This window comes from Armigeres subalbatus, chromosome 2 (genome assembly GCF_024139115.2).
Source record: "Armigeres subalbatus isolate Guangzhou_Male chromosome 2, GZ_Asu_2, whole genome shotgun sequence".
NCBI lineage: Eukaryota > Metazoa > Arthropoda > Insecta > Diptera > Culicidae > Armigeres > Armigeres subalbatus.
The window spans coordinates 75,476,711-75,504,375 of record NC_085140.1 but is presented as its reverse complement, the minus strand read 5'-3'; the positions used below and the strand labels follow the sequence as shown (position 1 = coordinate 75,504,375).

The 27,665-nt window shown below is 37.9% G+C and overlaps 1 protein-coding gene across 16 annotated transcripts in view; it reads left to right on the top strand.

Moving 5' to 3' along the window:
* LOC134209193 (proline-rich protein 36-like) overlaps positions 1-19,852 on the top strand; it is a 182,387-nt gene extending 162,535 nt beyond the window's left edge. For 8 of the 16 annotated variants that reach the window (XM_062685176.1, XM_062685179.1, XM_062685180.1 and 5 more), the window contains 5 exons: positions 5,957-6,003; positions 6,597-6,714; positions 16,993-17,084; positions 17,330-17,397; positions 17,789-19,852. In XM_062685176.1, the coding sequence (XP_062541160.1) occupies positions 5,957-6,003; positions 6,597-6,714; positions 16,993-17,084; positions 17,330-17,397; positions 17,789-17,855 (392 nt within the window). In that variant the 3' untranslated portion in view covers positions 17,856-19,852. The remainder of the gene's footprint in view (positions 1-5,956; positions 6,004-6,596; positions 6,715-16,992; positions 17,085-17,329; positions 17,398-17,788) is intronic. The other 8 variants (XM_062685188.1, XM_062685177.1, XM_062685189.1 and 5 more) reach the window with 6 other exon arrangements.
* The last annotated feature ends 7,813 nt before the right edge of the window (positions 19,853-27,665 follow it).

Sequence of the window (27,665 nt, the reverse complement as noted above, 5' to 3'; positions counted from 1 at the left end):
TTACAAAGACTTTTTCACTTTAACAAGTATTCCAAGGTTAAAAGACTATTATTCTTCCATTTACTTCCACTATTAACTTTTTTATGTATCAACAAGCAGATACGCATTTCGTTTCCTACTTGGAAACTTCTTCAGTGTTTGTTATCGACTGAAGAAAAACATTGCTCATTAACTTTAAATATGGTGTGTAGGTAGAACTGTAGGAAAAAATTAGGACATGTCGCTTGGACCGATTCGTCGTGGTCCAGTGGGTAGTAATCTAAACAGCCAGGTATATCCGTTTCCCTGATCATTGTTGAGTAAGTTTATTTGTTTTGTTTGTAAATTTCTAAGCTTTCCGCTACGTCAAGTTTCCAAGGATTTTGTATTTGTCTGAGAAGTGATATGTTGTCTTTGGTTAATTGATGATCTTCGTTAAATATATGTTCGGCTACTTTAGATTTGAAATGATAATGTATACCTTTTTCAGTGTCTTTGTTTGCTTTAGTTACTTCTGCCAAATGTTCTTTTAACCTCGTGTCTAGTGTTCGTTTTGTCTGTCCTATGTAGATTTTGTCACAGTGTGGGCATGATATTTTATAAACTCCAGATTTTCCTAATGCGTCAACGGGGTCTTTTGTGCTTCCAAGTAGTGTCTTCAGTTGGTTGTTCCTGCTACTGAAAACTAATTCGATACCAATTTTTTAAATTTAGAGCGTAATGGTCTGGTTATATTATGGTCAAAATTAACGGATACTCGTCGCAATTCATTTGTTATTGGTGATAATGTAGTCAATGATTTTCTATACTGGGTTTTTCTATGTTTGTCTATAATAGCTTGAATAGTTCTAGTTGAGTATCCGTTTAGTCTAGCTGTTTCAAAAATGTAATTTAATTCTTTCTGTTTCCCTGTGACTAGAGGTTCCATTTCCCGGCCATTTTCGTTGTCCCGGGATTCGGGATGAACTTGTTCGTATATCCTGGAAATCCAGGATCCTGGTTTTTCGACGTTTCCTTAGAAAACTTATTTTTTGATTTCAAAACGATTTTATTCAATGTTCGGGGGTAAAGTTCATATTTTAGAAAGGCCAGATAATACAGAGTTCAAATTGATATATTAAATCAACGAGTACTCGATAACGATAACGTTAAATCAACGCTCACTCACCACCCTGGAACAGATTATGGTCCAGGAAGATTTCGGATCTTAAACATAGTGTCGATGGATTATCTACAGAAACGTAATCGCAGTCCGGGATCTATGGATCGGGCGCATAAGTCTCGTGGAATACTGGGATCATGCTTCTTCTTCTTATTGACATTACATCCCCACACTGTGACAGAGCCGCCTCGCAGCTTAGTGTTCATTAAGCACTTCCACAGTTATTAACTGCGAGGTTTCTAAACCAAGTTTCCATTTTTTTGCATTTGAGGGGCACGATGATGCTTTTATGCCCAGGGAAGTCGATTCCAATCCGAAAATTGCCTAGACCGGCACCGGAAATCGAACCCAGCCCTTCTCAGCATGGTCTTGCTTTGTAGCTGCGCGTTTTACCGCACGGCTAAGGAAGGCCATCATGCATTGGCTGCGAAAGTCATGGGTCGCGACGTACAGAGTTTAGTGGGAGGTCCGAACTTTCGGTAGCTTGCTGGTTGGTCAGTAGGAGTCCAAGCGAAGCTTTGGTCAGGAGCTGGTCAGCAGCAAGAACTAAAAAATCGGCAGAGGATCGAGTTCGGACCACTTGTACTTGCACATGTGCTGGAAAGTTTGTTGTACGAACGTCGATTGGAAGGACATGAATTGGATCAAGAATTGTTTTGAAAGCAAGAAGCTCAGAAAGACTGACTCAATGTTGGGCGATGCGAGGAGATTAGCAAGGCGAATATCAGCTAGTGTACACAACTTCGCTGTAGACAGGAGATGGGTAGGAAGCAGGTGCCAAGTAGATGTAGCTGATCTTGTACTGTAGATACTTATCGTTTGATTAATAGAGAGCTGTAGCTGCTGAAAAAGTATCAGTCAGTAGTCCTCCATTAAGTGGTATAGGGGAATCTAATATTTGTTGTGAAGGTGTTCTATTAACTATCTCCGATATGTTAATGTCTGTTCCTCTCTTACCAATTTAATAATAAGATGATATCGATTGTGCATCACAAAGAACCTTGGCTCTGTATACATACCTGATCCTACCAAATAAACGAACTTGAAAAAAAAATCGTGTCCGATGGGAGGTATAAAAATATGATATTAGTTTATCACCTAAGTTGAGTTTCTCGTTCAAAACAAATAACTTTAGTAAGAAGAAAAATTACACTGTTTCTGCGAACCGGAAATGAAATAGTATTTTTTGTCCCGGGACTTTCGGGATTTCAAAAATAATATCCCGGGAATCGGGAAATCCCGAATTTTCCTAAATCCCGGGATTTTTTGTCCCGGGATGTCCCGGGATGGAAACTCTACCTGTGACGCTAAGTGGAAAAGTTTCGAGTCTATAGACGATGGTGGAGATACGTAGATGATATCTTCAGCATCATTAGGAAAGACGCACTTCCATCAATCCTAGAAGCCATTAACAGTGCACATAGGGATATCAAGTTCACTTGTGAACAAGAGAAAGACGGAAAATTGCCCTTTTTGGATGTTTTAATAGTTAGAGAATCAAACCAAATAAATTTTGAAATTTACAGAAACACCACACACACACAAAGAGTTATACCCAACACTTCAAACCATTCACACCAACACAAAGCAGCCGCATTCCAACACATGATACATAGACTCGAGACTTTTCCACTTAGCGTCACAGGGAAACAGAAAGAATTAAATTACATTTTTGAAACAGCTAGACTAAACGGATACTCAACTAGAACTATTCAAGCTATTATAGACAAACATAGAAAAACCCAGTATAGAAAATCATTGACTACATTATCACCAATAACAAATGAATTGCGACGAGTATCCGTTAATTTTGACCATAATATAACCAGACCATTACGCTCTAAATTTAGAAAAATTGGTATCGAATTAGTTTTCAGTAGCAGGAACAACCAACTGAAGACACTACTTGGAAGCACAAAAGACCCCGTTGACGCATTAGGAAAATCTGGAGTTTATAAAATATCATGCCCACACTGTGACAAAATCTACATAGGACAGACAAAACGAACACTAGACACGAGGTTAAAAGAACATTTGGCAGAAGTAACTAAAGCAAACAAAGACACTGAAAAAGGTATACATTATCATTTCAAATCTAAAGTAGCCGAACATATATTTAACGAAGATCATCAATTAACCAAAGACAACATATCACTTCTCAGACAAATACAAAATCCTTGGAAACTTGACGTAGCGGAAAGCTTAGAAATTTACAAACAAAAACAAATAAACTTACTTAACAAAGATCAAGGAAACGGATATACCTGGCTGTTTAGATTACTACCCACGGGACGACGACGAATCGGTTCAAGCGACATGTCCTAATTTTTTACCTACAGTTACCTACCTAGCAGCACATCTGCTTATTGATACATAAAAAAGTTAATAGTGGAAGTAAATGGTCTTTTAACCTTGTAGCATTTCCCCTAAGACGCTCTAAAATAATTAATCAAGTATTCCAAATCATCCGTTTAGCTTATTAATAATCAATAAAAGTTGAAACTCGATGGTCAACAGTGATAACAAGAAGAACAAGTGTCAAAACAAGAAAAAGAAGCAGCGTATTTGCAGGTCTCGTCTCAGGATAGAAGAAGGAACAAGAAAAATGGAAAAAGGAAGAACACAGAAGGATAAAAGAAGACGGGTAAGGAAAGAATAAAAAATAAAGAAGAAAGAAAAAGGAAGAAGAAATAAGCATGAGCATGAGCATTATGACCGCACAATTCGTAGTTGCTACTCCGTGATTGACTGAACTTGCGAAATTGTACAGAGAACACAATGAATGGGGCTTGGGATTAGCTACCCATTCTCAATGTACACGTTTCGGGAGCTCAAATATTCAAAGTCAATAACGGCGCCGGCCACGTCCTCACGGTCATATAGGAATGGAAGGATTGTTAGTCCGACTCTCGTTGCTACTAGAGACCGAGTATACCTCTGCATCTCCACGATTGTCTTGGGATAGGATATCGTCTTAGTTACAAAGGATAATTTATCTGGATTCACTTTGGTAAGCGATGCGATGGGAAATGACACTAATACGAGTAAAAAGTTAAAAACATGCACGCCCGGTGGCATATGAAAGCTAAGGAGATTCGCGTTTTGAACGACCGCACGGAAGCGCAGCACTCTGTACTCACTTGTTCGATGGCTACAGCAAACTATTGAAGAACTTGCTTTTTTCGACCGCACGCGACATGCACATGAGCCACCGAACACAAGATAGATACTTTATTTCTTTCCCGACGACTAAAACACGCACTGCACTTACTTGTTCGATAGCTACTCTTATTACCGGCCGCGCAATGCAGAACAAATATTTCGGCCGATCGCGCCATCGTTCTGCAGTCCGAAACAAGAGAAATCTCGCACTGAACTGATTTTTATTACCGGCCGCGCAATGCAGAACAAATATTTCGGCCGATCACGCGATCGTTCTGCAGTCCGAAACAAGAGAAATCTCGCACTGAACTGATTTTTATTACCGGCCGCACAATGCAGAACAAATATTTCGGCCGACCGCGCGATCGTTCTGCCGTCCGAAACAAGAGAAATCTCGCACTGAACTGATTTTTATTACCGGCCGCGCAATGCAGAACAAATATTTCGGCCGACCGCGTCATCGTTCTACAGTCCGAAACAAGATAAATCACGCACTGAACTCAAAGAAGAAAGAAAAAAGGAAGAAGAAATAAGGTTGAATAAAGAAGAGAGAATATAGAAGTAATCTTGGCAAGAATAAAAAACCAAATGCAATTTTGGTTTATTCCGTTAATGTTCCCATTTACTTCAAACGTGAATCTTCCATTAAAATATGATTTTTGCAATTATAGGCAATGTGGTCCTTTCATGATTCTGGATCGCTAGCGAACCTAGCGGTGGAAGATAAGCATTACCGAACAACGCATTAACCAGAGCAGCATCGCATGCTTTGCTGTCTGTTTCTTTTGCCTTGGATATACGAAAATGCCATTCGTCGATTGTTGATATACAAAGAGCCTACTTTAAAACTTGCAGTTTGTTCTATGAGACCTATCTGTTTTTTGCTAACCGTCTAAATAACCTATAAGGCAATGGTATTTTGGTAGGTTGCCTTCTTTAAAAGTTTTCGTTTGCTCGGAATAGGGCAAAATGTGATGTTTTGTCTTCTTCAAATGTTTGCATTTAACCGGTGTAGGGCAAAATGTGTTATTTCGCCTTCTTTAAATGTTCGCATTTGCCCGGTAAAATATGCTTCACATCATAATGTTTGTTTGTTTTTATGTGGAGAATTGAATTCATACAAGTCTCATGTAAACTCCATGATTGTTTGCTTATAATTGTGTCGGTTTTGAGGCTTTACAAAGCTAAAGAACACACTTTTAAACTGCTAGTAACAATAGTATATAGAGGCCTGCGAAATGGTATTGATCGCGAATTAGTTCATCGCGAAATAGTACTATCCGCGGAATGTTATACTGCAAAATGGTAATGAACGCGAAGTGGTAGACCGCGAAATGGTTAACCGCAGAATGTTTTACCGCAAAGTGTCGTACAATCATAACTTGTTGATATGTGATATCTGACGTACATTTATTTTAATTAAAAATTATACAAACGACAATTTTTTTTGACTGTGATGATCACCCAAAATAATCGAACAAACTTTTGTGGGTTTGCAAAAAATACTAAAACCGCACACCGGTGTTGTTGCTGTCTGACGTGGCTTGCTTGTTTGTGGTGGTCTCTGGATCATGCCATCCTTTATCCATTCCGACTCCGACACTACAAAACCAAATGGAACTGTACCGAATAATCCAAAAACATAAATATTAGGCCTGTCATCATATTCCATGGGGTTAGCAGATCCGGCCGATCATATGGTACGTATCAGTTACCTTCCCATGTTTCCCCATCAGTCAGATCTGACATACTGAAATACTCGAGGTCCGGTGCATTAGATGACAGTGTGGCAATCAAAAAGCTAGACCTAATTTTCAGCAACACTTTAAATGAACCAATCGCAAAACAAAAGTATTTTTTGCTAGAAACTGCTGAAACATGAAAAAAAGAAAAAATCGTATGAATAAGTAGTAACGCATTGAAACCATGCAAATTTCTTGCCGTCTTTTAGAACGATGACATGCTAAAGCGTCGAGCGATGTGGAGCGCGTCCAAGCATTCGTAAGGCAGAATATCAGCAAGGAGAATTCTGGACGCGTTCGCGCTCGCAAATGTGTCAGTATGTCATCGGCCTTAGCGCATAGCTGCTGACAATAGTTAGTGGGAAACCAGCCACTGTCTTTCATTCGCGCTAGTCCCGGAAGGAGGCTAATTGAACTTCTTGTAAGGCTTTCTCCACCCTAGTTCAGATGCACCGGATCTCGAAAAAAAAAAATCAAACCATCCTCTCCGTAATCCCTTTTTGTAACATTTGTAGTTTCGTATGTGGTTATCGTTTGTTCACTTGTTACAGTTGCGCTTGGCTGGTGAATACCACGCTCATTCCCATACGCATCTGCATTTGCACGCGCAACAGCAGCAAGACACGATGGCGGCGGCAGCAGCGGCAGCGGCCCGTTTCCAACTACCACGTGAGTTTGTATTCAAAGACATTTTTCATATGCTCTTTCTCGATACAACCACCTTCAGACATGTGTGATCTTCTGCATTTCATTTTCGAGCCTCAACCTATCATTTACTCCATATGGCAGTGAATTGGAACGAGGAAATCATCACACCTTCTTGACCCAAGGGATCCCAACCATCAGCTGCATTAAGCATATCTGTTACTAAAAAAACACGAACCACTGCATCCATTGAGTTGAACTTTTGTGGTACACCCCTGTTTACTATTTAATATTCGCATATTTTAGGTTGATCAACCATTTGTTAAATGAACAACCTAAAACGCGTCTTTTCCCAGTACGGCAAAATTGAATTTATTATTAAACTCACAAGTCCTGGACTGCAAACCCAGTGGAGGTCTTCTTCTTCTTCTTCTTAATGGCATTACATCCCCACACTGGGACAGAGCCGCCTCGCAGCTTAGTGTTCATTAAGCACTTCCACAGTTATTAACTACGAAGTTTCTAAGCCAGGTTATCATTTTTGCATTCGTATATCATGAGGCTAACACGATGATACTTTTATGCCCAGGGAAGTCGAGACGATTTCCAATCCGAAAATTGCCTAGACCGGCACCGGGAATCGAACCCAGCCACCCTCAGCATGGTCTTGCTTTGTAGCCGCGCGTTTTACCGCACGGCTAAGGAGGGCCCCAAGTGGAGGTAGTGGGTTTAAAAAAGGGTGTCCTGTCCATCTAGTCAGGAAAACATAGAATAGCCGGAAATCAGACAGCACCGGGAAATTCGGTAAAATGCGGAAAATCATAGGGCCATTCCCATTATGGCTGCAGGCAGAATCCAAAGGTGGGCTATTTTTATTTCAGGGTTATAAATAAAACATGTCAAGTCCAACCAAAATCTGGCTGATTATGCCTCTAGATGCCCAGTAGAATCATGGGAAATGTCGAAAGAAGAAGGAAACTTGAGTTGTCAGTAGAGGAAAGAATATTGATGAGAGGACTCAGAGTGGTCGTACCGGCAAGTTTACGCATTTATCGCACTTTAAAAATAAAAAGTCTAGCCAAGGGATACGTATGGTGGCCATGAATCGATAAAGCTAATGACAAGTTGATAAAATGTTGGGTAAAGCTTACCATTGGAATTTCGCGTAGGGTAGGATGGGGCAAGATGGGTCACCTATGGCGAACCCTGAATGCCTCAAAACAGTAACATTTTAATTCAACTTTTCAACGTGGATCTATGAAAATAGCTCATAATCTGTAAGCCAGGGGTATGAAATAACAAAAAATCCACTTTGTATTTCTATTTGAGTCATAAAGGTAAAAGTCTATTTTTCTGTCAATCAAAAAATGCCGGGGTAAGATGGTTCAAACAGCGGGGCAAGATGGGATATCTTTAAATTCTGCAATTAATATTGTTTTTATTCTTATTTTTAAATCACACACAGATAAAAAAATGGATTTTTAAGCTTTGGATGAAGAAATGGCTCTTCATTTAAAAATGTCTGCAATTTCTTATTAAAACAAGCCGTTCGTGTATTGTTTTCTTAAAGACAAAAATTATACGTTTTATAATTAACAAATTAACATCATTATGCTCAAAAGTATCCTTAAAATTATTAAATCAGTAATAGAAAATATGTTTTGAATACGAACTATGCCTTTCAGTATGTTCTGACCCATCTTGCCCCATTTGCAAGTTCATGTTAGAATGTCTAATTTTCGATCAAATTTATTTCAAGACAAAATTTTCAAAACGACTTATCTGCTTTTGTAAACAAAGATTCAAACGACGATTAGACGAATTTGATAGCTCTCCCACGCAAACCAACACCATCAACAGGTAGCAGAAACCTTCACCTACCTATTGATGGTGTTGGTTTGCGTGGGAGAGCTATCAGATTCGTCTAATCGTCGTTTGAATCTTTGTTTACAAAAGCAAATAAGTCGTTTTGAAAATTTTGTCTTGATTTATTTCAACGCAGTTAGTACAACAACGCCTACATTACTTATGATACTTTCACTATATTACTAAAAATGTTTAAATTTTAGATTGCTCGACAAGATTACACGTTTTATAGAAAGTGTTATTATTATTATCGTCTTTATTAAAAAGGTTTTCAGCCCTTGGATATAGAAAGTGTGTTTCGCATAAGAAACAATGCTGAACATTATTTCACCTTGCCATACTCTACCAAAATGAAATTTTATTATCAAATCGAGTAACAATATAATCTCATAGTCATAATCTTCACAATAAAATGTATACGATGCTCAAAAACGGCCCTGATCCATCTTACCCCGTGACCCATCTTGCTCCGCCTAACCCTACCTGAAGAAATAAAATAGAGGCCCATCTCGCGGTCCTTAGCCTCTTGCCTAGCAACTCCTATCTCTACCTCCTCGTAGGGGGGAGGGGGAGGGGGGTTTGTGATGGGTGCCAGCGAGGGACTCTAAGCAAAAATGTGCATCATGGCTCATGGCCCACCGAAAATTTAGGCGGAATGGTCATTCGGAAATTAAGGGGGTTGGTGTTTGGCCCTGCAAGCCAGCTTTAAAAAAACCAGCAACGAATAATCAGCGAGAGAATACGGACCGGAACAATCGGCAAAGACACAGCGACCAAAAAGAACTAGCGATTGGAAACCCGGTTCGTGGAACTGCAAATCTTTCAACTTCATCGAGAGCAGACGCATACTCGCCGATGTGCTCAAGGACCGTAGATTCCGCATCGTAGCGCTGCAGGAGCTTTTTTGGAAGTTAGGATCGATGGTGCGAACATTTAGAGGTAATCATACCATCTACCAAAGCTGCGGCAACACACATGAGCTTTCAAGTAGGGCGATATGCGAAGGCGCGTAATCGGGAGGTGACGAATGTGATCAAAGGCCGGTTCTTCAACTTTAGCATAATTAACGTCCATATCCCACACTCCGGAAGCATTGATGATGATAAATACGCATTCTCTACGCGCAGCTGGAACGATAATACCACAGCTACCCAAGCCACGACGTAAGATTCATCAAAGGAGGTTTGAAGGCTCAGGATGGCCAAGAGGAGGAGTTTAGTCCGACTATTGGAAAGTTCAGCGCCCACCGGCTTACGAACGAAAGCGGCAAACGACTAATTAATTTCGCCGCCTCCAAGAATATTGCCATTCGCAGCACCTACTTCCAACACAGCCTTCCTTATCGGTACACCTGTAGTGCCACCAAAGTACTCTTTAATGGGTAAAAAAGTACCCATTATGAAGTTAAATAGTTCAACTCATTAAAAGAGTAAACAGTGTTTACTCATTAATGGGTAAACCACTTGAACCTCAAGTCACAGAGTGATTTTTACCCATTATCTGGAAAAAGGTTAATCGGAAAATGGGTAAAAAGTATACTTTATTATTATGAATAACTAATCATTCCCGAAAATTTTAAAACAAATATCATCAAGTTATCAAACGATAGACTGGTTGAGCATTAATATGATCGAACATGATAATATATACAATTATAAACGTACATATATTTACATAATGTTTATAAACAAATAATAAGTTGTTCTTCCACCGGTGACTCAAAACGCCAGTGTTTTGGTACAGACGTATTGTTTTGGTATGAACTACGTATCTCGCTACGTATATGCATGATCCGGCCGATTCCGTCGATGGAAATAGTGGAAATAACTGGTTCTCATAAACTTAATCTCGGGCAAATCGGACCATTTAAGCTACAAATGAGGGTCCAACTTGTGGCGGCATGCTGCGCCAAACTGCGGAGCACTCCTAGCAGCTGCTTCAGGGCCGTCAGTCAATGCCGGAGTCGAAGGCATTCCTTATTACCGTCAAACGTTTCGTCCTCCCGATACCAATTTCACTACGAATCCTTTCCAGCGGTTGCCTCTGGGACCAATGTTGGAAACGATTGCCGTTCCTTACTGTCGACTACCGTCTTCGGCTTCCTTCACCAGCAGCTGCTGTTGAATCAGCAATCAATTCCAGATTCGGAGGTTTCGTTTGAGGCAACTTTGTTGCTGGCTGTTAAAATTTTCTATCGCTTGGCTGAAATAGGAATAATTTATTGGATATTTAGGGTAAAACGAGCTATTATGGAGGGGTTAAGCACCGTTTCAAAATAAAATTGATTACAAAAATTCTTCAAAAATTACCTGTTGGTCGAATTCCACATTGTAGTAGTTGAATAGGATGCTCGTTAACTATAGTTTCGTAAATATTACGTGAATTGTGCTGAACTTATGTTGTTTTGTTTTTATCACAATAAAAACAAACTACCGCAATTATGGGACGCAGTTGCCTATCGTTGCGATATTTTTTGAAGGTCAGTCCTATTGTTGCGGTATTGCCTGTAATTCTTATGGAGAGCGATACCGCAACGATAGGACCTTAGCACTACCGCAATAATAGGCTCAAGAGAATCAAATTTTTAACGAAAAATGTTGATTTTTCAACATTTTGAACGAAATTTTGTCAAACAAAAGCTGCCCTAATAAAAAAGTCCAATAGAATTACAATAGAAATTATTGTAACAATACGATAAATTTAATTGTAATTACAATAAACTCTATTGTTGCTCACAATAGAACAAGAATTAGAAATATTGTTTTCCACCATAAATCCTATTGTAAATGGCAGTTTTACAATAGAAAATAGGGGTTGTTAGTTACCGTAACAATAAAAAAATCGTTTATTTCTCGAATATTTTTTTGCCATTACAATAAAATTTATTGTAATTCTATTGTCAACATTTTTCTGTCAATAGATTTTATTGTACATTTATTGGAACAACAATAAGGCAATTTAAGTGATACAATAGAAGAACAATAGAATTGAATGTTTATCAATAAAATGTATTGTAATTTTATGATTTTTTAATGTAATTCTATTGTACTTTCTATTCGGGTGTTCTAGTCGTTAATTCGAAGAGTTTTAGCGTACCCACAATTGTTTTCAATGGTATTATATCCAGAATGGACTACTTTAACACTACCGCAACATTAGGGCATACCACAACGATAGGACGTTTTACCCTATTAGAAATAACCGCAACAAATGCATAAATTCTCACCTCTTTCGCTATCAGCATCTTTGATTGTTTCTCTTTTAATTCCAACTTGATTTTCACTCATTAATGAGTAAACGCGTGAAACTTGAAAATGGGCACAAAATACACATTATCGGTAAAAAATAATTACCCATTATTTTGACAGTTCCATATGTAGACAAATAATGGGTGTTTTTTACTCTTTAAAGAGTATTGTTAGGTTTACAGTGTATGAATCGCTTCTAAGTTATTTTTTGTTTCGACATTCAGGATCAAAAGCAATGATTGTAGGTTACTGTTCTATTGCAGCATCTGTTTTGGCGATATAGACGAATTTGGATAAAAATGGCGTTGTTTACATTCGCCGCTATCTTGGACACAAAATATTCCCTAATACGGTTTTTACCATCGATTGGGAGTTTAAAATTTTCTTATAATCAAACCCATTTGAGAGTGGATACTAGAGGAACTGCTCCGTTTTCCATCTCACTGAAGATATATTCATCTAATCGCGAAACAAAGAAATACGGCATCAATACGCGAGGAGAAGTGGATGAACGCTGTCATCAGAGGAAAAGTAGAATCAATGAAATTTAACACGGCAAGGTATAACCAATGGAATTGAAAATAATTTTAAAAATTACAAACAGAGATTTTTTTGAAAATGATTTATTAGGCGGGATTAGAAATTCAATTAAGATTAAAAGTACACACTTAAAAGACTATTTTTTTGTCGGTAAAATAAATTGACGAGCACGACCGTAAAAGTATATTTCAACTGATATCTCGTCAATTAATATGACGTTTTCACAAGTTACTGAAACTCGGCAGTCAAGTTTACCATAGTAACCGGTAGTTCCGAATTTGACTGAGTTTCGGTTAACTCATCTGTCAAATGTAAAACCTGTAACGTGTTCTGCAAGAGGCATGCGAAGAAGTAAAAAGAAATTTTCATCTTTAAATTTGTTGGTAAGTATTCAATATAATTTCAATTACCTCTACGCGCAGAACACTATAATCTGTTCAATATTCATACAAAATTCTACGTTGACTTCAACGAAAGCATCAGGGATGACACAAGGTTTTCCAAACCGATGAAATCCCAAAAAAGACTGGATATTCTGCTAAAAAGACGGCAAATCTCATACGAGTTTTATCATATTTCTCGAGGGATGTGCCATCCTTTTAGGGACTTTTGATTTGGAAAAACTTGTGTCGTTCACGTTGATTGAAATTAATGAAACTTATGTTCGTTTTAATTTCAGTTTCAGATGTACTTCAATTAGCAAAAATAGCAAAGAAACGGCTATATCAATGGAAAATGCGTCACCGTCGGCTTCACCCATACGAAGGAGCTATTAAAATAAACATGTTAACATTTGTGAAGCTTAATTTAGCAAGTTCATTTTTATTTTTTTTACAAAATGTGACCTAAAATATAACCCATTTTATATGGATTAACGCTTTTCATTTTTGTTTTGATTTGATTCATCTGAAAATAAATAATAACAATAATATTTACTGCATCTCGGCAAAGCCCTTTACCGAATTTATCGGGAACGTACTACCGAACGGCACGGTAAAATTTGACAGCTGGGTTGTGTCGATCATTTTACGACCAATCGGTAATTTGAACTTTCACCGAGATTTTTACCGAGATATCAGCTGTTGGATTCTCGGCAATTAATTTTGCCGGCCTCGGCGAAAAAAATTAAGTGTGTAGTACCATCTCCGGAATCATTTCAAGAAAAAACTTCATTGTCGTTAACAATCAAATTAATATATGTATAATGTAGATAATAAAAATTCTAACCTCATGCTATAAATTATTTATAATTAAATTTTATTTTGAAGTTTTGAAAATTATTTTGAAAGCTGCATTCCATACCTCGCTGTGAAATTTTTTTCATGATTCTACTTTTTCTTTTGATGACAGAGTTCATTCTTCTCTTAGCGTATTCCATCACTTCTTTTTGCTGCTCACGGCTGAAAAAAATCACAAAAAATAAGAAACAAATCAAATACTTTTTTATTGCTTTGTTTTCGTGGGATGAATTTCGGAGCTATGAGATGAAGTCCAGGAGCAGTAACCCTGTATAGCAAATTGAAAGCTTAGATCCTAACGATGGCATTCATGTATGAATAATATGAATATCTCACAATTGGTTGATTTTGTAGTGTTATAGAAGGTTAAATTGAATGTTGAGAACTTTGAAAATGTGTGCAGCAAAATGCACAAAAATGAGAAATAAAGCAATAAACGCACCAATTCTTTGTTTTCGAATGGTATTGATTTGGGTACATGGTATTAAATCAAGGAGCAGTTCCCCTATATATTGTGCTGACATGTTGTATTTATATTTCAAAATTTGCTTTAAACGCATTCTATAACAAAAATAATCACAAAATGCGCAAAGTTAGATGACTGCACGTTAGTACACTCTGAATATGGAGATTTTTTTTTGCGGCAGCTGTTTTCGTGACATAATAAATAATTTTCTTAGCTTTGCTTAGACTGACTGTACATTAGAGTGATTCAAATTTTGACTTTTTTGCCCCCCGATGCTTAAACGAATGCATTTGCCATTTTGATAATCCTCCTAATTTTTTAGCTAATTTGGATGTAATTTGAGTGAGCACGCGCGGTTTGAAGTTTGTATGAAAATTCAAAAAGTCAAAATTTGAATCACTCTACTGTACATATCAATGGTTCCTACTCCGTGATTGATCAGAACTGGTGCAAATTGCACTACGATCCAAGTGAATAGTGGTTAGAATTTACCATCTATTCTCGAAGTGCATGTTTCAGCTGCTCGCAAATGTTGATCAATAACGGCGCCGGCCAAGTCCGGCCAGTCAATTGGAAAAGGGAGGGAGGGGAGGAGTTTCAAATCACCATAGAAACATATCTTTCCATTCAACACCTCCACATGCCAGATTTGGTTCCATTTGCTTGATTAATTTTAGAGTTATAATGAAATTGGTGTTTCATTCGTATGGGAGCCCCCTTTTACAAAGAGGGGAGGGGTCTCGAACCATTTCAAGAACCTTCCCCGGCCCTAAAAACGTCTGCATACAAATTTTTCACGCCGATCGGTCCAGTAGTTTCTGAGTCTATAATTGTCGGACAGACAGAAATTCATTTTTATGTATTTAGATTATACAGCCTAAGGCTAGAAGTTGAAGCTTTTAGCACCAAAATTGTTAGTTGGGTAATCAGTAACATAGATCGGGATTCACCATGGAAAGTGATGTGACTTATTCAACATTTACACAACAGTATTAGCATTTCCTTAAAGTGGTTATACAACAAAGCCACGAATCGGCCATCTTGGAAACCACGTGCTTTTTGTAGTGATTTTTCAAGAGCACGAATTGAAAGAACCACAACGCCCATGGGGATGACACATCCGTAGAACGTTTGCTTACTTAAGCTAAACAATCGACTTCAATTTCAGAATTGTACGAACATTATTTCACTAGATTTGAACTTTTGGCAATAGGAGTAGAAAACCGTGTGGTGAATTTGAAATTCACCACATGGCTCGATTGTATAATCACCTTAATTTGTTCAATTCTCGAGCAACATATGATTAGGGCCGAAAAACCAACAATGCTGAACCGAGAAAAATGAGGTTCAAGTTTTCTATGAGTAATTTAATTGATTTATTGAAGTAGAAGCTCATTTCATTCCAAAAACCATGTCAATGTCATACGTAAATGGTTATATTATAACAGCAGATAAGATTAATTGAAAAACTATTCGAAATCTTCAAAATTTCAGCTAAAACAAAAATCGCGCCGTTTACTCGCATTACCGGCAACACGTCTGGTTTTTAAGCCGTTTGCTCAAAGCTTGTAACACCATCGGATTTGTTTAGATTTGTTAGCCAGAGTAGTTCTGCTATGCGATATATCAAAACCTAGCAAGAATATACATTTTAAAACAACTTGAAGCTAACTTGCTAAATAAACAATATAAAGTGAACGGCCTAAAAACCAAAGCAAACATTCCGCATGGTAGTTAAGGGCGCCAACAAAGGACTTAAAAACCACTATGGTGCAAATGGTTCATGAGACGTTCACTCAAAATAGCAATAAATGTGTTTCTTAAGTAATATTAAGTACGGAGTTTTACCTACGACAAAGAATCATTTACAAAGCAATCGTTTAAGCTAGAAAATGAAAAATCTTGGTTTTGGTTTATAAGCCGTAATCATATGTTACGCGAGAATTGTTCATTCTTCGCGAGAATAAACAATCAATCGCTCAAAGCGCCCGCGTCATTATTTCTTTAACGAAATTATAAAAGAAGCGGGAAATTGTAAATTAAGTAATATTTACGGCTGTTCAACCACATTGATAGTAATCGGAAAGCTAATGCCAATGTCAACCACAACCACAACAACACGACACCACACACGTTCATATGTTGACTGGGTTTGATAGGGCCTGCTTATAGACACTTTTTGTAGAGGTTTAACAGGGCCCACTGTCAAACCCCACCACATCCTTGACAGGCATCCTAACTCGCAGTGGCCATGGGGAGGGGTCGTTAAGCCCTTGCTGTCCTTTTTGTGACTTAATAAATAATTTTCCTTTATAAAGTCACTTTATCAAAAGTATATTTCTGGTTGAAAGGAGGACGGGATGTGATCTTGTCCTCCCAAAAAGTACCATCGAGTAAGCCTAAGTGCATGATCCCATTCCATGGTGAAAAGAGCTACAAAAGATAGATACTGCTCTCTTCAATGTTCAATCAAAACAAAATTTTGATCCTTTGTAATTACTTTCTCATATTGTTAAACTAAAAAAATGTATCTTAATGCTAACTCAACAGCGCTGCGCAAGGGCAAATATTCCATAATCCATCTCACTGTAATAAATTCATCTATGAGCTATGAAAGCTTAGCCTTAATTGGAGCTATGAAGTGAAATAACCCTAGGTATTAGTCAGTATTTTTCAGGTAATATTTTTTCAGTATATATTTTTTAGATAATAAAAATCAGTCGGACAGTGTTAGAAACGAAGCGCCAGGTTGTTGAAGACACAATGTTTAAATCCTCCATAATACATCGCGTTATCCTACATACGCACTCTACTGAATTTCCATTTGTAAATAAAACACACGTTGATTGATAAATAGTTTTAGTTTAATTTTGTACAAGTGTAATATGTTATAGCATTCAAATTCTGATATATGTATACGTTTGTTTATCTGTTTCCATTGCAGCTGCCAATGTACCATATCCGAGGCCGAATGTTCTGATGCCAAGGGATCCCCACTCGGAGGTCATGTTGCGCATGACGTACGATCCACTACAGGTAAGGTTCCCGGGATGGCCGCAGTAGGGTCCGTTAGACAAAACCAAACCCTCAACCCCCCGAATTGATTGATGCATGCAACGTGCTAAATTTGTGCGAGTCACCAACCACCAAACGTCTGCGTCAGTGCTGCCAAACTGCGATTGTGAACGATGCGATCTGTCTTTCTATATATCTATTTCTGTCTATTTATCATCTCCTTTTGTATGTATGACTGTTATGACCGCCACCGCCACCACTACCAGCAGGCCGCTGAGTTCCAACGACAAAATGCGTTAGACCGTGCCCACTCGCTGCATGAGCAGTACCTTAGGTATATTTGAAAATTTGTTTGATTTTTTCTGTTTGATTACTTTTAGTAATATGAGAACCTGAATGTTTCTCATTTGAAATTGTGTTCCTTAGTATTTACAATAGGGAAGCCCATTTGGCATACAATCCGTTGCAATAATTACCTAACCATGAGTGATGTTCGTCAGAAGATATTGTACCAAAAGGTTTTATACCAAAAGAGGCATCCCATTTATTTATTTTTTGTTCGAGCATATGTTCTTCCAAACTTATTATATGTTTGTATGTAAAAAGACGATCTTTATTGCATTAAAGTAGAGTTCTATTCATATTTTAATTTTCGTTCTTTTTTTTTGCATAAGAGAATTCTTGAAAGTTTTCGCTAATGATAATCCATTGAACACAATTTTTAGACAACACGAGCGGGAAATGAAAGTAAGAGCACTGGAAGAAGCGGCACGTGGCGGTAAACCCATGTAGGGGAGACATTGCACACTGTAGTCTAACTAGGACGCGATGATGAAGTATGAAGAGGGCGAGCACAGACTCAGTCTATAAAGAAAGGGCCAGCGGCTAGCTTAGATCAAGTCAGGTCAAGTAATGTAGGAGTGATAGTTGGTTTGATGTAAATATTTGGACGAATGAAACCAGCCAGAGACTAGAGAAAAGCTCTAGAAAATATTTATGCACAAGTTGAATTTCGATTCGGTTAGTCATGAGAACAATAATTTATTCAAATAAAACTTGCAACTTTAACTATTATGTTGCGCTTTTGATCATCGGTTACAGACTATAGGCGAGAAAGGGCAAATTTCAGTTCGTATAGCAAATGTCTTTTAAATTCGTAATGGTTTTGAGAAATTACATGAAACACAGTGGGCAGGATTTGCGAACTACCCGTAACATAAAATTCGAAGAAATTTAGGTGGTTTAAGAATTTATTCAGTCCACCAAAGAGTAAGTTTGGGAGTATCATGGCGACACCTTAAAAGTTTTATGCATAACCTACCCACTGTGCATTGTTACATAGGGAAATAGATCTAAACGGAGAATCAATTTTGTAATGAAGTTAGGGAAGCCTAACAATTTACAGCCATTGCAGGTATGAATATAAATATGTTTGACATTAATACGTTGAACGAAGTGCATATAAAAAATTATATGACTGTATAAAGTAAAAAAAAGGTAGCTAGTAAGTAGATCGTATATATTTTCTATTTATGATGAAATTTGGGAGGGAAAAGATCTTATCGGAAAATTCGTTAAATCGTTTGTGGACTATTGCCACGCAACTCCAACCCACATGAAACAAGCAAGTTTGGCAACCATGCTCTGGGCTTAATAGCGCTCTATTCAAAACTATTAATTCTATGCTTCTAAATTTAAGCAAAGCCCCGTTTTTGGAAACCTTCTAAGTGTCTATATCATATGTCGTATAATACAAAACTCGATAACAAAGCATGTTTTGTAGAACATATATAGCGAGTTACTTTTTCAATGCTTACCTTTATGTTTGCACAAAAAACATTAACTGGGAATGTCTTTCCAGCACACTAGAAGTATTCAAGGGACAAACAAAACTTCTCACAGATCACTTTTGTAATGGTCGTCCAGAGCTCCTGCTCGGATTGGTACTTACCACAATACGCTACCTTAGTTTGCTATTTGATACAAACAACTGATTCATTGCATTTTAAGTTAAAACTAAACACATACTAAAACTTAGCGAAAACGATATAGAAGTTTGATTCTTTATCATATTTTATGAGTGCAGTATCAAGTATAAGGACGACAAACCAGAACTTTGAAATAAAACTAGTTGCCTGTGAACTCTGTTGTTTTGAGTTCGAACTTAATGACATTTTCTAGCGACTATATTTACATACGCAAACACAAAGTGGGAGGGCTGGTAGTGGTAGTACTATTCGGCCGATAACATGTAAGATTTTTTTTTTTGTTAGAGCAGTGGAGAATATGACAAGGGATTAAAGCTTTATAAGACAGAGCCAACCCATTGTCGTGACTGGTTCGGAAATCACAATAACAACCAGTATGTAAGAACAACATGAACAAAGTGTACAATGTTAGCGACTAGTATAAATGATATGACAAATAGGAACTGCAACAAAAAAACGCGACTTTATTCAAGCAAAAGTGAGAGATTGCAAACACAGGAATAAGGAGAGGAGAGTACAGTATATATATAAAAGCAGAATGGTATATTATCGATCAATAAGTATATCTCGGTAACTGCTAAACAAAAATAAACAATTATTTAGTAAATAGAGGGATACACAAGAATCATTGATCTTATATTAAAGCAAACAAATATTTAATTATGTATTAGTAATTATAATTATATTGATAAAAGAATTATAATAATGGAAAAAGAATCAACAGACACAATTAAAACGTGAAAACATAAGAATAGTGATGATAAAAATACGAGTAAACAAAATATTGAAAAAAAAACGACAGTTGAAAGAAATTATTGCCAGTATTCTAGTTTTGAAGAAATAACCCTTCCTGTCATACGATTCAAAAACATGTATAATAAGTTGCCGATAAATTTCACTTTGAGATTGGTTGAGGAGTGCAGTGCAATTATTAGACTGTTCACATCATTTAGTTTGAATTCACTTTCGACCAAATGTGTGCTGAATTTACTTAGAACTGGTGACACATTTCTTGCACTTCTAGGGATTATGTTCGAATGGTGTTTCGCTTGAAAGATGTCGTATTCCATGTTGATTTGTTGACCACTGGATCTACGACAACATCTGAATTTACCTAAAGCTATTTTTTACGATAAAAACTATACAAAGCTAATCATATCTGACTCAGGCAGAAACTATTTTGATGGTTTTTAACATGCATTCAAGGGTCAGGCGACTCTTCTCACGACTGGAGATGACCTTGTTCCTAATGCAGTTGGCTATAGCGCCCCAAACCGACATATATTCCAAAGATCGATAATAATTAATATGAATTTCCTCAAATTATTAATGAAGATAGGCTATAGATACATAAATGCCTATGCCTATATCAATTTGTGCAGAAAAATGAGTAATTTAGGCTTCAATCCTTAAATTATGTAACTACGAAATTATAAGAACTCGAATTTCAACTAAACCATTTTAAAATCAATATTTCAAAAACAAGTGAGGTTGCCAAAGTGCGTGTTTCAGTTGTATAGCCCTTTTACATTATTGTTAACCAATCGTAATAATATTATGAATATAATGTTCACTTTAGACATAATCAACGTTGGCTGTCTTGCCCCATATGATGATCTTGCCCCACTTTCCCCTTTCGACTATTTTGCATAATCATGTGCCAAATGCAGCGGGCCGTTTGGTACAATGCCTACAAGCTACAACATAAACAAAGTTAAGCGTGTATGATTCCATCTTTAGACGTGTGGAGATTCTCCAGTAAGCAGAGCGATCAGCGATGCTTTGTGCGGGAAGCAAAACGATCGGTCACCGGTCACCGAAATTTTGTTCTGCTTTGTGCGGGTGAGTAAGTTAATCAGAAAGTGAAAATTTAGTTCGCATCCGTGTAGTGCGGTCGATAATTAAAATATTTAGCGTTTTTCGATTGTTTTTGTTTTAAATCAAACTACACGCTATACACGGCAGACCGTTTACCAAAACGAACCCTGCCACACTCCCTACCCCTTATATCCAACATCCCAATGATTTCTCGTGGAAGTGCAGATGACTCGTCGGCTTCTATCAAAGTGAGTATCACGTCAACAATTTCCTACCTATTCCTTAATTGACCTGCATTCGGACACGGCCGGCGCTGGTATTGCTTATTTTCGGGTCACCAGTTGAAGATGATGTTAGTCCCAAACTTCAATGGGCGGTCAATCATGCTCATGCTCATGCTCTATGATTCCATCTTTAGACGTGTGTATTTGCCCGGATTAAGGCAAAAGTGTAGATGACCCCTTCTTCAAATTTTCGCATTTGACCGGAATAAGGGAAAAGTATAGATGACCCCTTCTTTAAAAGTATGCATTTGCTGGGAAAAGGCGAAGAGTGTATGATTCCTTCATTAAAAGCACGTATATGCGCGGAATAAGGGATCGTTAAAGAAGTACGGCCATCGTTTTTCGGCATTTTCAACCCCCTTCTCACTCCTGGTTCGTCTTCTTTGTACATTACTTTTACAAGAAACTTAGTGAAAATTAACTCCCTTAAAAACTATTTTTTTAGCAAAGCAGATTGTTTCTAAAATGAAAATTTTGGTTTTGCTGGTTCGTGCATCTTGCTTTTTGGGAATTGTGCCTCTGAAAGCCTTGGACCCTCCTTAGTCGTGTGGTAAGATGCGCGGCTACAAAGCAAGACCATGCTGAGGGTGGCTGGGTTCGATTCCCAGTGCCGGTCTAGACAATTTTCGTATTGGAAATTGCCTCGACTTCCCTGGGCATAAAAGTATCATCGTGTTAGCCTCATGATATACAAATGCAAAAAATGGTACCTTGGCTTAGAAACCTCGCAGTTAATAACTGTGGAAGTGCTTAATGATGAAAACTAAGCTGCGGGGCGATAATGTCCCAGTGTGGGGATGTAATGCCAATGAAGATGAAGCCTCTGAAAGCGTGAGTACATATGAAATACGTTGCAAAACGGGGTCTGGGTCATTTGGAAGAACGCCATTTGGCATAAGGTTATTTGGCATAAAGGTCATTTAGCATAATTTTGAACTGCAACAAAAAAGTGGTTCATTTGGCATAATTTGGAACTGTTAAAGGGAAAGGGTTATTTGATGTGTTTTTTTACATAGTTAGAGTAGATCGAGATTGGCACAACGGACATTTGGCATAATTTTGAACTGCATCAAAAAAGTGGTTCATTTGGCATAATTTGGAACTGTTAGTTAGAGTAGATCGAGCATATATTCTGATAGATTTAGACTGATGATAGACATTTTTCGGAAGGATGGACAAACGAAAAAGCTACATCCGAGAAAAAGATTACACCCGTCATTGATTTATTCCAGGTAAACGCCCACATAAAAAATAAAATCGTGATTCCCCTTACTTGATTCCGGACAAACACCTACTTTTGAAGAATGGATCAAATCCAAGATTGTCTCAATCCAGACAAAAGCCTACTTTTAAAGAAGGAATCACATCGACGCCCGGCATCAAATTTACCACCTTATTCCACGAAAACGCATACAGCCAAAGGACAAATCACATCTACCATTGCCGTATTCTGGACAAACTTCTATTTTCATAAAAGTAATCATTTTTTATTTTGAAGAAGAGATCAAATCCACCACTGCATTTTTGCGGACAAACGACTACTTTTAAAGAAGGTATCACATCCACCATTGCCATAATTCGGCAAAAAGCCTACTTTTAAAGAAGAAATCACATCCACCATTTCCCTAATCCGGGCAAATGCCGACTTAAAAAAAAAGATCATACCCACCATGGTAAGTAAGTGCATTACCTTAACCCGGCTGGCGCCTACTTTTAAGAAAGGGATCACACTCACCATTGCCTTAATCCGAACAAACGCTTAATTTCAAAGAAGGAATCATATCCACCATTACCTTAATCCAGGCAAGCGTCTACTATTAAAGAAGGGATCACATCCACCATTGCCAAAATCCGGGCGAGCGTCTACTTTTAAAGAAGGGGTCATATCCACCATCGCCAAATGCCGAGCAAACGCCTTATTTTGAAGAAAAGATCACATCCACCCTTGCCTCAATTCGAACAAACGCGTACTTCTAAAAGAGAAATTACATCCACCATTTCCTCAATCCGAGCAAGCGATCACATCCACCATTGGCTTAACCAGGGCAAACGCATCCACCATTGCCTACTTTTAAAGAGGGGATCACATCCACCATTGGCTTAACCAAGGCAAACGCATTCCGATAGATGCTTTATTTTCAATGGAAAAATAACATTTATCATTGCTTCATACTCGGCTAATGCATGCTTTCTTCGAATGTATTCGTAATATTATTATCGAGATGTGTAATATTCATTATTCCAGTTTTTTTCAGCACCACTTAGGCTAGTAACTTATTTTATGAACAAAATAAAAATTATGCCATATGTCCATTATGCCAAATGACCCTCACTTTTGTCGCTATTGTCAATTATGCCAAATGTCCGTTATGTCAAATGGTCTTTATGCCAAATGACCTTATGCCAAATGACCCGCTCCCTTCGGGATCACCTCAAGTGGAATATAACTAGGAAAAATATTTTTTGATATTTTCGGAACAAGATATTCGCGGCACGGTACACTTTCGGCTACGAGCATGCGCAACAAAATACTTAATTTGTTTCATTACGAAATAACTTTTTGACTGGAGAACATAAAAAACAGAAGTTATGAATAAAAATTGACTCTTGTTCAAATTGCCCCAACATATTATCCAGGGTGTCGACTACCTGGAATACCCTGGACAACCTGGAACTATCAGGCAATGCTTGGGTCAATCATGGAATTTAGCAAGAGAAAAAGTGAACATGTTGTGTTTATAACGTTTGTTCAAATAAAAAACCGAGCATACGTCTTAATGTTAGAATACCGTGATGTGCCCAAATCGGGCGCGCCCTAACTTCGTGCATTATAGACTAACGCAAAATGAACTCCCCCAAGAAATTATGACGTTTGAGCGGGTCGCATAATGAACGCAAAATGAACTTTTGTTCGAGAAAACGACCCGCTCATATGTCAAAATCCGTCGGGTGAGTGAATTCGATGAACTCCTGCATAAGTCTATGGTCCAATGCACCGAGTTCATTATTGACGTTTGAGCGGTGCGCTGTTTACTAAGAATGAATACTTTTTCATTCATCGAGTTCATTCAAGTGTTCATTTTTAGTAAACAGCGCACCGTTCAAACATCATTGTGTTGGTTCATTGCAGAGGGACGACAACGGATTTTTTTCATATGGAGTTTGGCAAGTATGACGGTACCCTCCTATTTGGCGCATAAATTTATACTCCAATGTCAAAATGCTCATATACTATCATAAATTGTGGTATTTGTGAAAATTTGTATTGTTTACCGTTTTTACAAAGGAAAGAGGTGTTGAAGGCACATATTAAATTAAGGATTTCAATGAACAAAAATGCACCAAATCCGTAAAAATGTAGTGTTTTCACTTTATTCCATTCGTGAAATATGCAGATAAATAATTATGTTGGTAGAAGACACTCTGCTGAGCAGAAACAGTTATCCAAACTTTGTGCGTTTCAGAACATTCTCACTCACTGCAGTGTTTATTTTTCATAGACTAAGGCGTAGTGTTAGTGCCGTCGGTATGGTCTTGACCACGAGCGTCTTCTTTTTCCACGTTTCTTCTTCTTATCGGTCGGAAAAGTGACATCCGCTGCGGGCCAATGTACCGAGTTCATCATTGACGTTTGAGCGATGCGCTGTTTACTAAGAATGAATACTTTTTCATTCATCGAGTTCATGCAAGTGTTCATTTTTAGTAAACAGCGCCCGTCTCAAACGTCATTGTGTTCATTCGGTGCATTGGACCATATTTCAGTGAACTCGGAGTTCATGTCGAGGTTCATTTCTTGTAAACATTGCCGCAGCGGATGTTTTCTTCTTACCGAAAATCGTCGCGTGACGTCATCGTGGCTAAGTCCATTTGCTTGATTGGAGGCAACAAACATTTGACAGCTTAGCACCCGCCTGGTTCATTGGACCATATAGGGTAAGACGGTATAATATGCCCCCCCCCCTAAGGCAATACCTATGAAAACTTTTTACTTTTCAACGTAATTTATGCAAACTTTGTCCTTGTCATAAGACGAGTTTATACAATCCCATTGAATTCCACCACTTAATTGTATCTTGACAGATACGTATTTCAACCTCAACAGTAAGGCCGTCTTCAGTGTCTCGTTGAAGACGGTCTTACTGTTGAGGTCGAAATACGTATCTGTCAAGATACAATTAAGTAGTGGAATTCAATGGGATTGTATAAACTCGTCTTATGACAAGTGAAAACATTCCACTAAAAAGCTCAAAATAATTTTCTTAGCAAACTTTGTGTTATTTGGTAGTTGAGCAAGTCGCAAATGCATTATCTGTGAGTAGTCATATAAAAATATTATTGAGAACACGTAATAAAGCTTTTTTGAAAAGTCGTGAAAAACTGGATTTCAAAAAGTGCCTGGGCAATACGCCCCACCGTAATCAAACACGTTTCATAGCCCTTCATTAGTATTTTATCAATCCCATAATAAAAAGGTTACAAATCCTTATGTGCTTGACATTAAAAAACCAACATAAGTCCATTTAAGCAGGTATGAATTACATTTCAAAATTATTCATACTAATTTGGAAGAAACTGCTGCAGGCTCGCTGCGCTTGTGTACAGTTGGTAAGGGCATACCGTCCTGCCTACACTGGGGCGTTTTGGCCAGTGAAACATGTTTTCGTTACAGATGGAAGCAATTTTATATCATGTTAAACCACTGAGAAAAGTTATATGTTGTTGCTCAACTGAGTGTTCCAGTGCAAGTTTTCCGGACAGTATACTAGAATTGCTCCAGAATGTTGAGCAAACAAACATGAAAAGTTACATCAAAACTGTAACTTTTTGTATTTTGCTATTATTTTCATTATGTAATACAAAAATACTCCCACATTCACATATATGATGGTTTTACAAATATTTATAGGTTCCAACTGATTTTTACCCTTAGTTAGGTATAGTTTTATAGAAATCAAAGGGAAGCGTTTTGGGCAGGTGGGGCGCATTATACCGTCTTACCCCACTTATTTTTTTTTTTCAATTTTTAGGGAGAATTTAAAAATATTATTGTTGTTGAATGTTTTTCACGAAAGAATTCAAAAAACGAACTTTAGTACACCAAATAAAATTATTTCAATTTCATCCTCTCATCTACCGTGATATTTACTTGTGCTTAGCACAGAGACGAAGAACATGACCTGACCTTAAAAACAATATTTTACTGTACAAAAGTGGCCACTTCAGAATCCCAGGAGGCTCCCCTCGGTATGCTTGGAGGGCTTCCGTCGAAATATCCAGAAATTCCCGTCGGAACTACTAAAGATTCCCGTCTGAATCCCTGGAGGAATGTTGCATTTTTGCCTTTCTCGTACAACTAAGTTGTACCGAAAGGCTATCATTTCACTACAAATTCGAACTTTTGATAAAAAGTCCCGGAGACCCATAGTGTTAGATACCATTCGACTCAGCTCGATGAACTGAACAAATGTCTGTCTGTCCGTGCGTGCGTATGTGTGTGCGTGTGTGTGCACAAAATGCCATAAAAACATTAGCCAAATTTTCACATAGAAACTCTTAACCGATTTTCTTGCAACAAGTTGCATCCGCCAGAGACTAAAACGCTGTTGATCACTATTGAATTACATAATAATTGCAAATTGCAAAAAATAGATAATATTAAAATAGTGATGAGACATAGTCACATAGAATAATAATGTGTTATGAAAAATGCCTTGCATCTATGAATATTTTTAAAGTTTATCCATGGCTTGCTCCCATTAAGAGTTTCATCGTACTATAAAGATGCTCGTGTGGCACGCATTTAGGCGTAAGTATGCTCTTCGTTCAGTTTCATAGTACTATGAAATTGTCCGAAAGTCAAAATTCGAATATAGGAAATTCGAGAAACTTTTGGCAGAGCCATCTGTCGTCTACTAGTGTAAATTTTCTATCATAGCATCTTGTACATCATCGAGGTGTAAGCGTAAAGGCTACATTTATTACCTTTTTGCGCGAGAAAGGCGCCATCACCGCTAGGTGGATTATTCTGGGTTTTTTTCATTTCAGATAGATAGAATATTTATGAAATATGCAAAAATATCAACTGCCTACAGGTGGAACCTAGCGGCGATACGTCACATATTGTCCTTTGAGCGTGCGGGACAAAGTCAAGCGCTACTACACTGTCTGTGCCTGGAACCTTTTACAACATAAAAATTTAATTACCGACTTTCGACTTCGATTCCAGTAGTAGTCTCACTTTAACATTTACGAACTGTACGAACACAAATAAACCGTAACACAAATTGATGTTTCGGGAACAGTAGGTTGTTGACCCAAGGTTCCATATCCACGGAGATGGGGCTGCCATTTTAGGTATAGTTTCCGGGAAATAGCATTTCATACTCAGCCGCTGGATGCCAGAACAGACGCTGTTGGAGCCGCACCTTCTGTGGTGAACAGACGCTCGACCAGTCGGGTCAAATTTGATTAAAATCCCACCCCAACACCAGCGCTAGGCTAGTGTGCTTTGA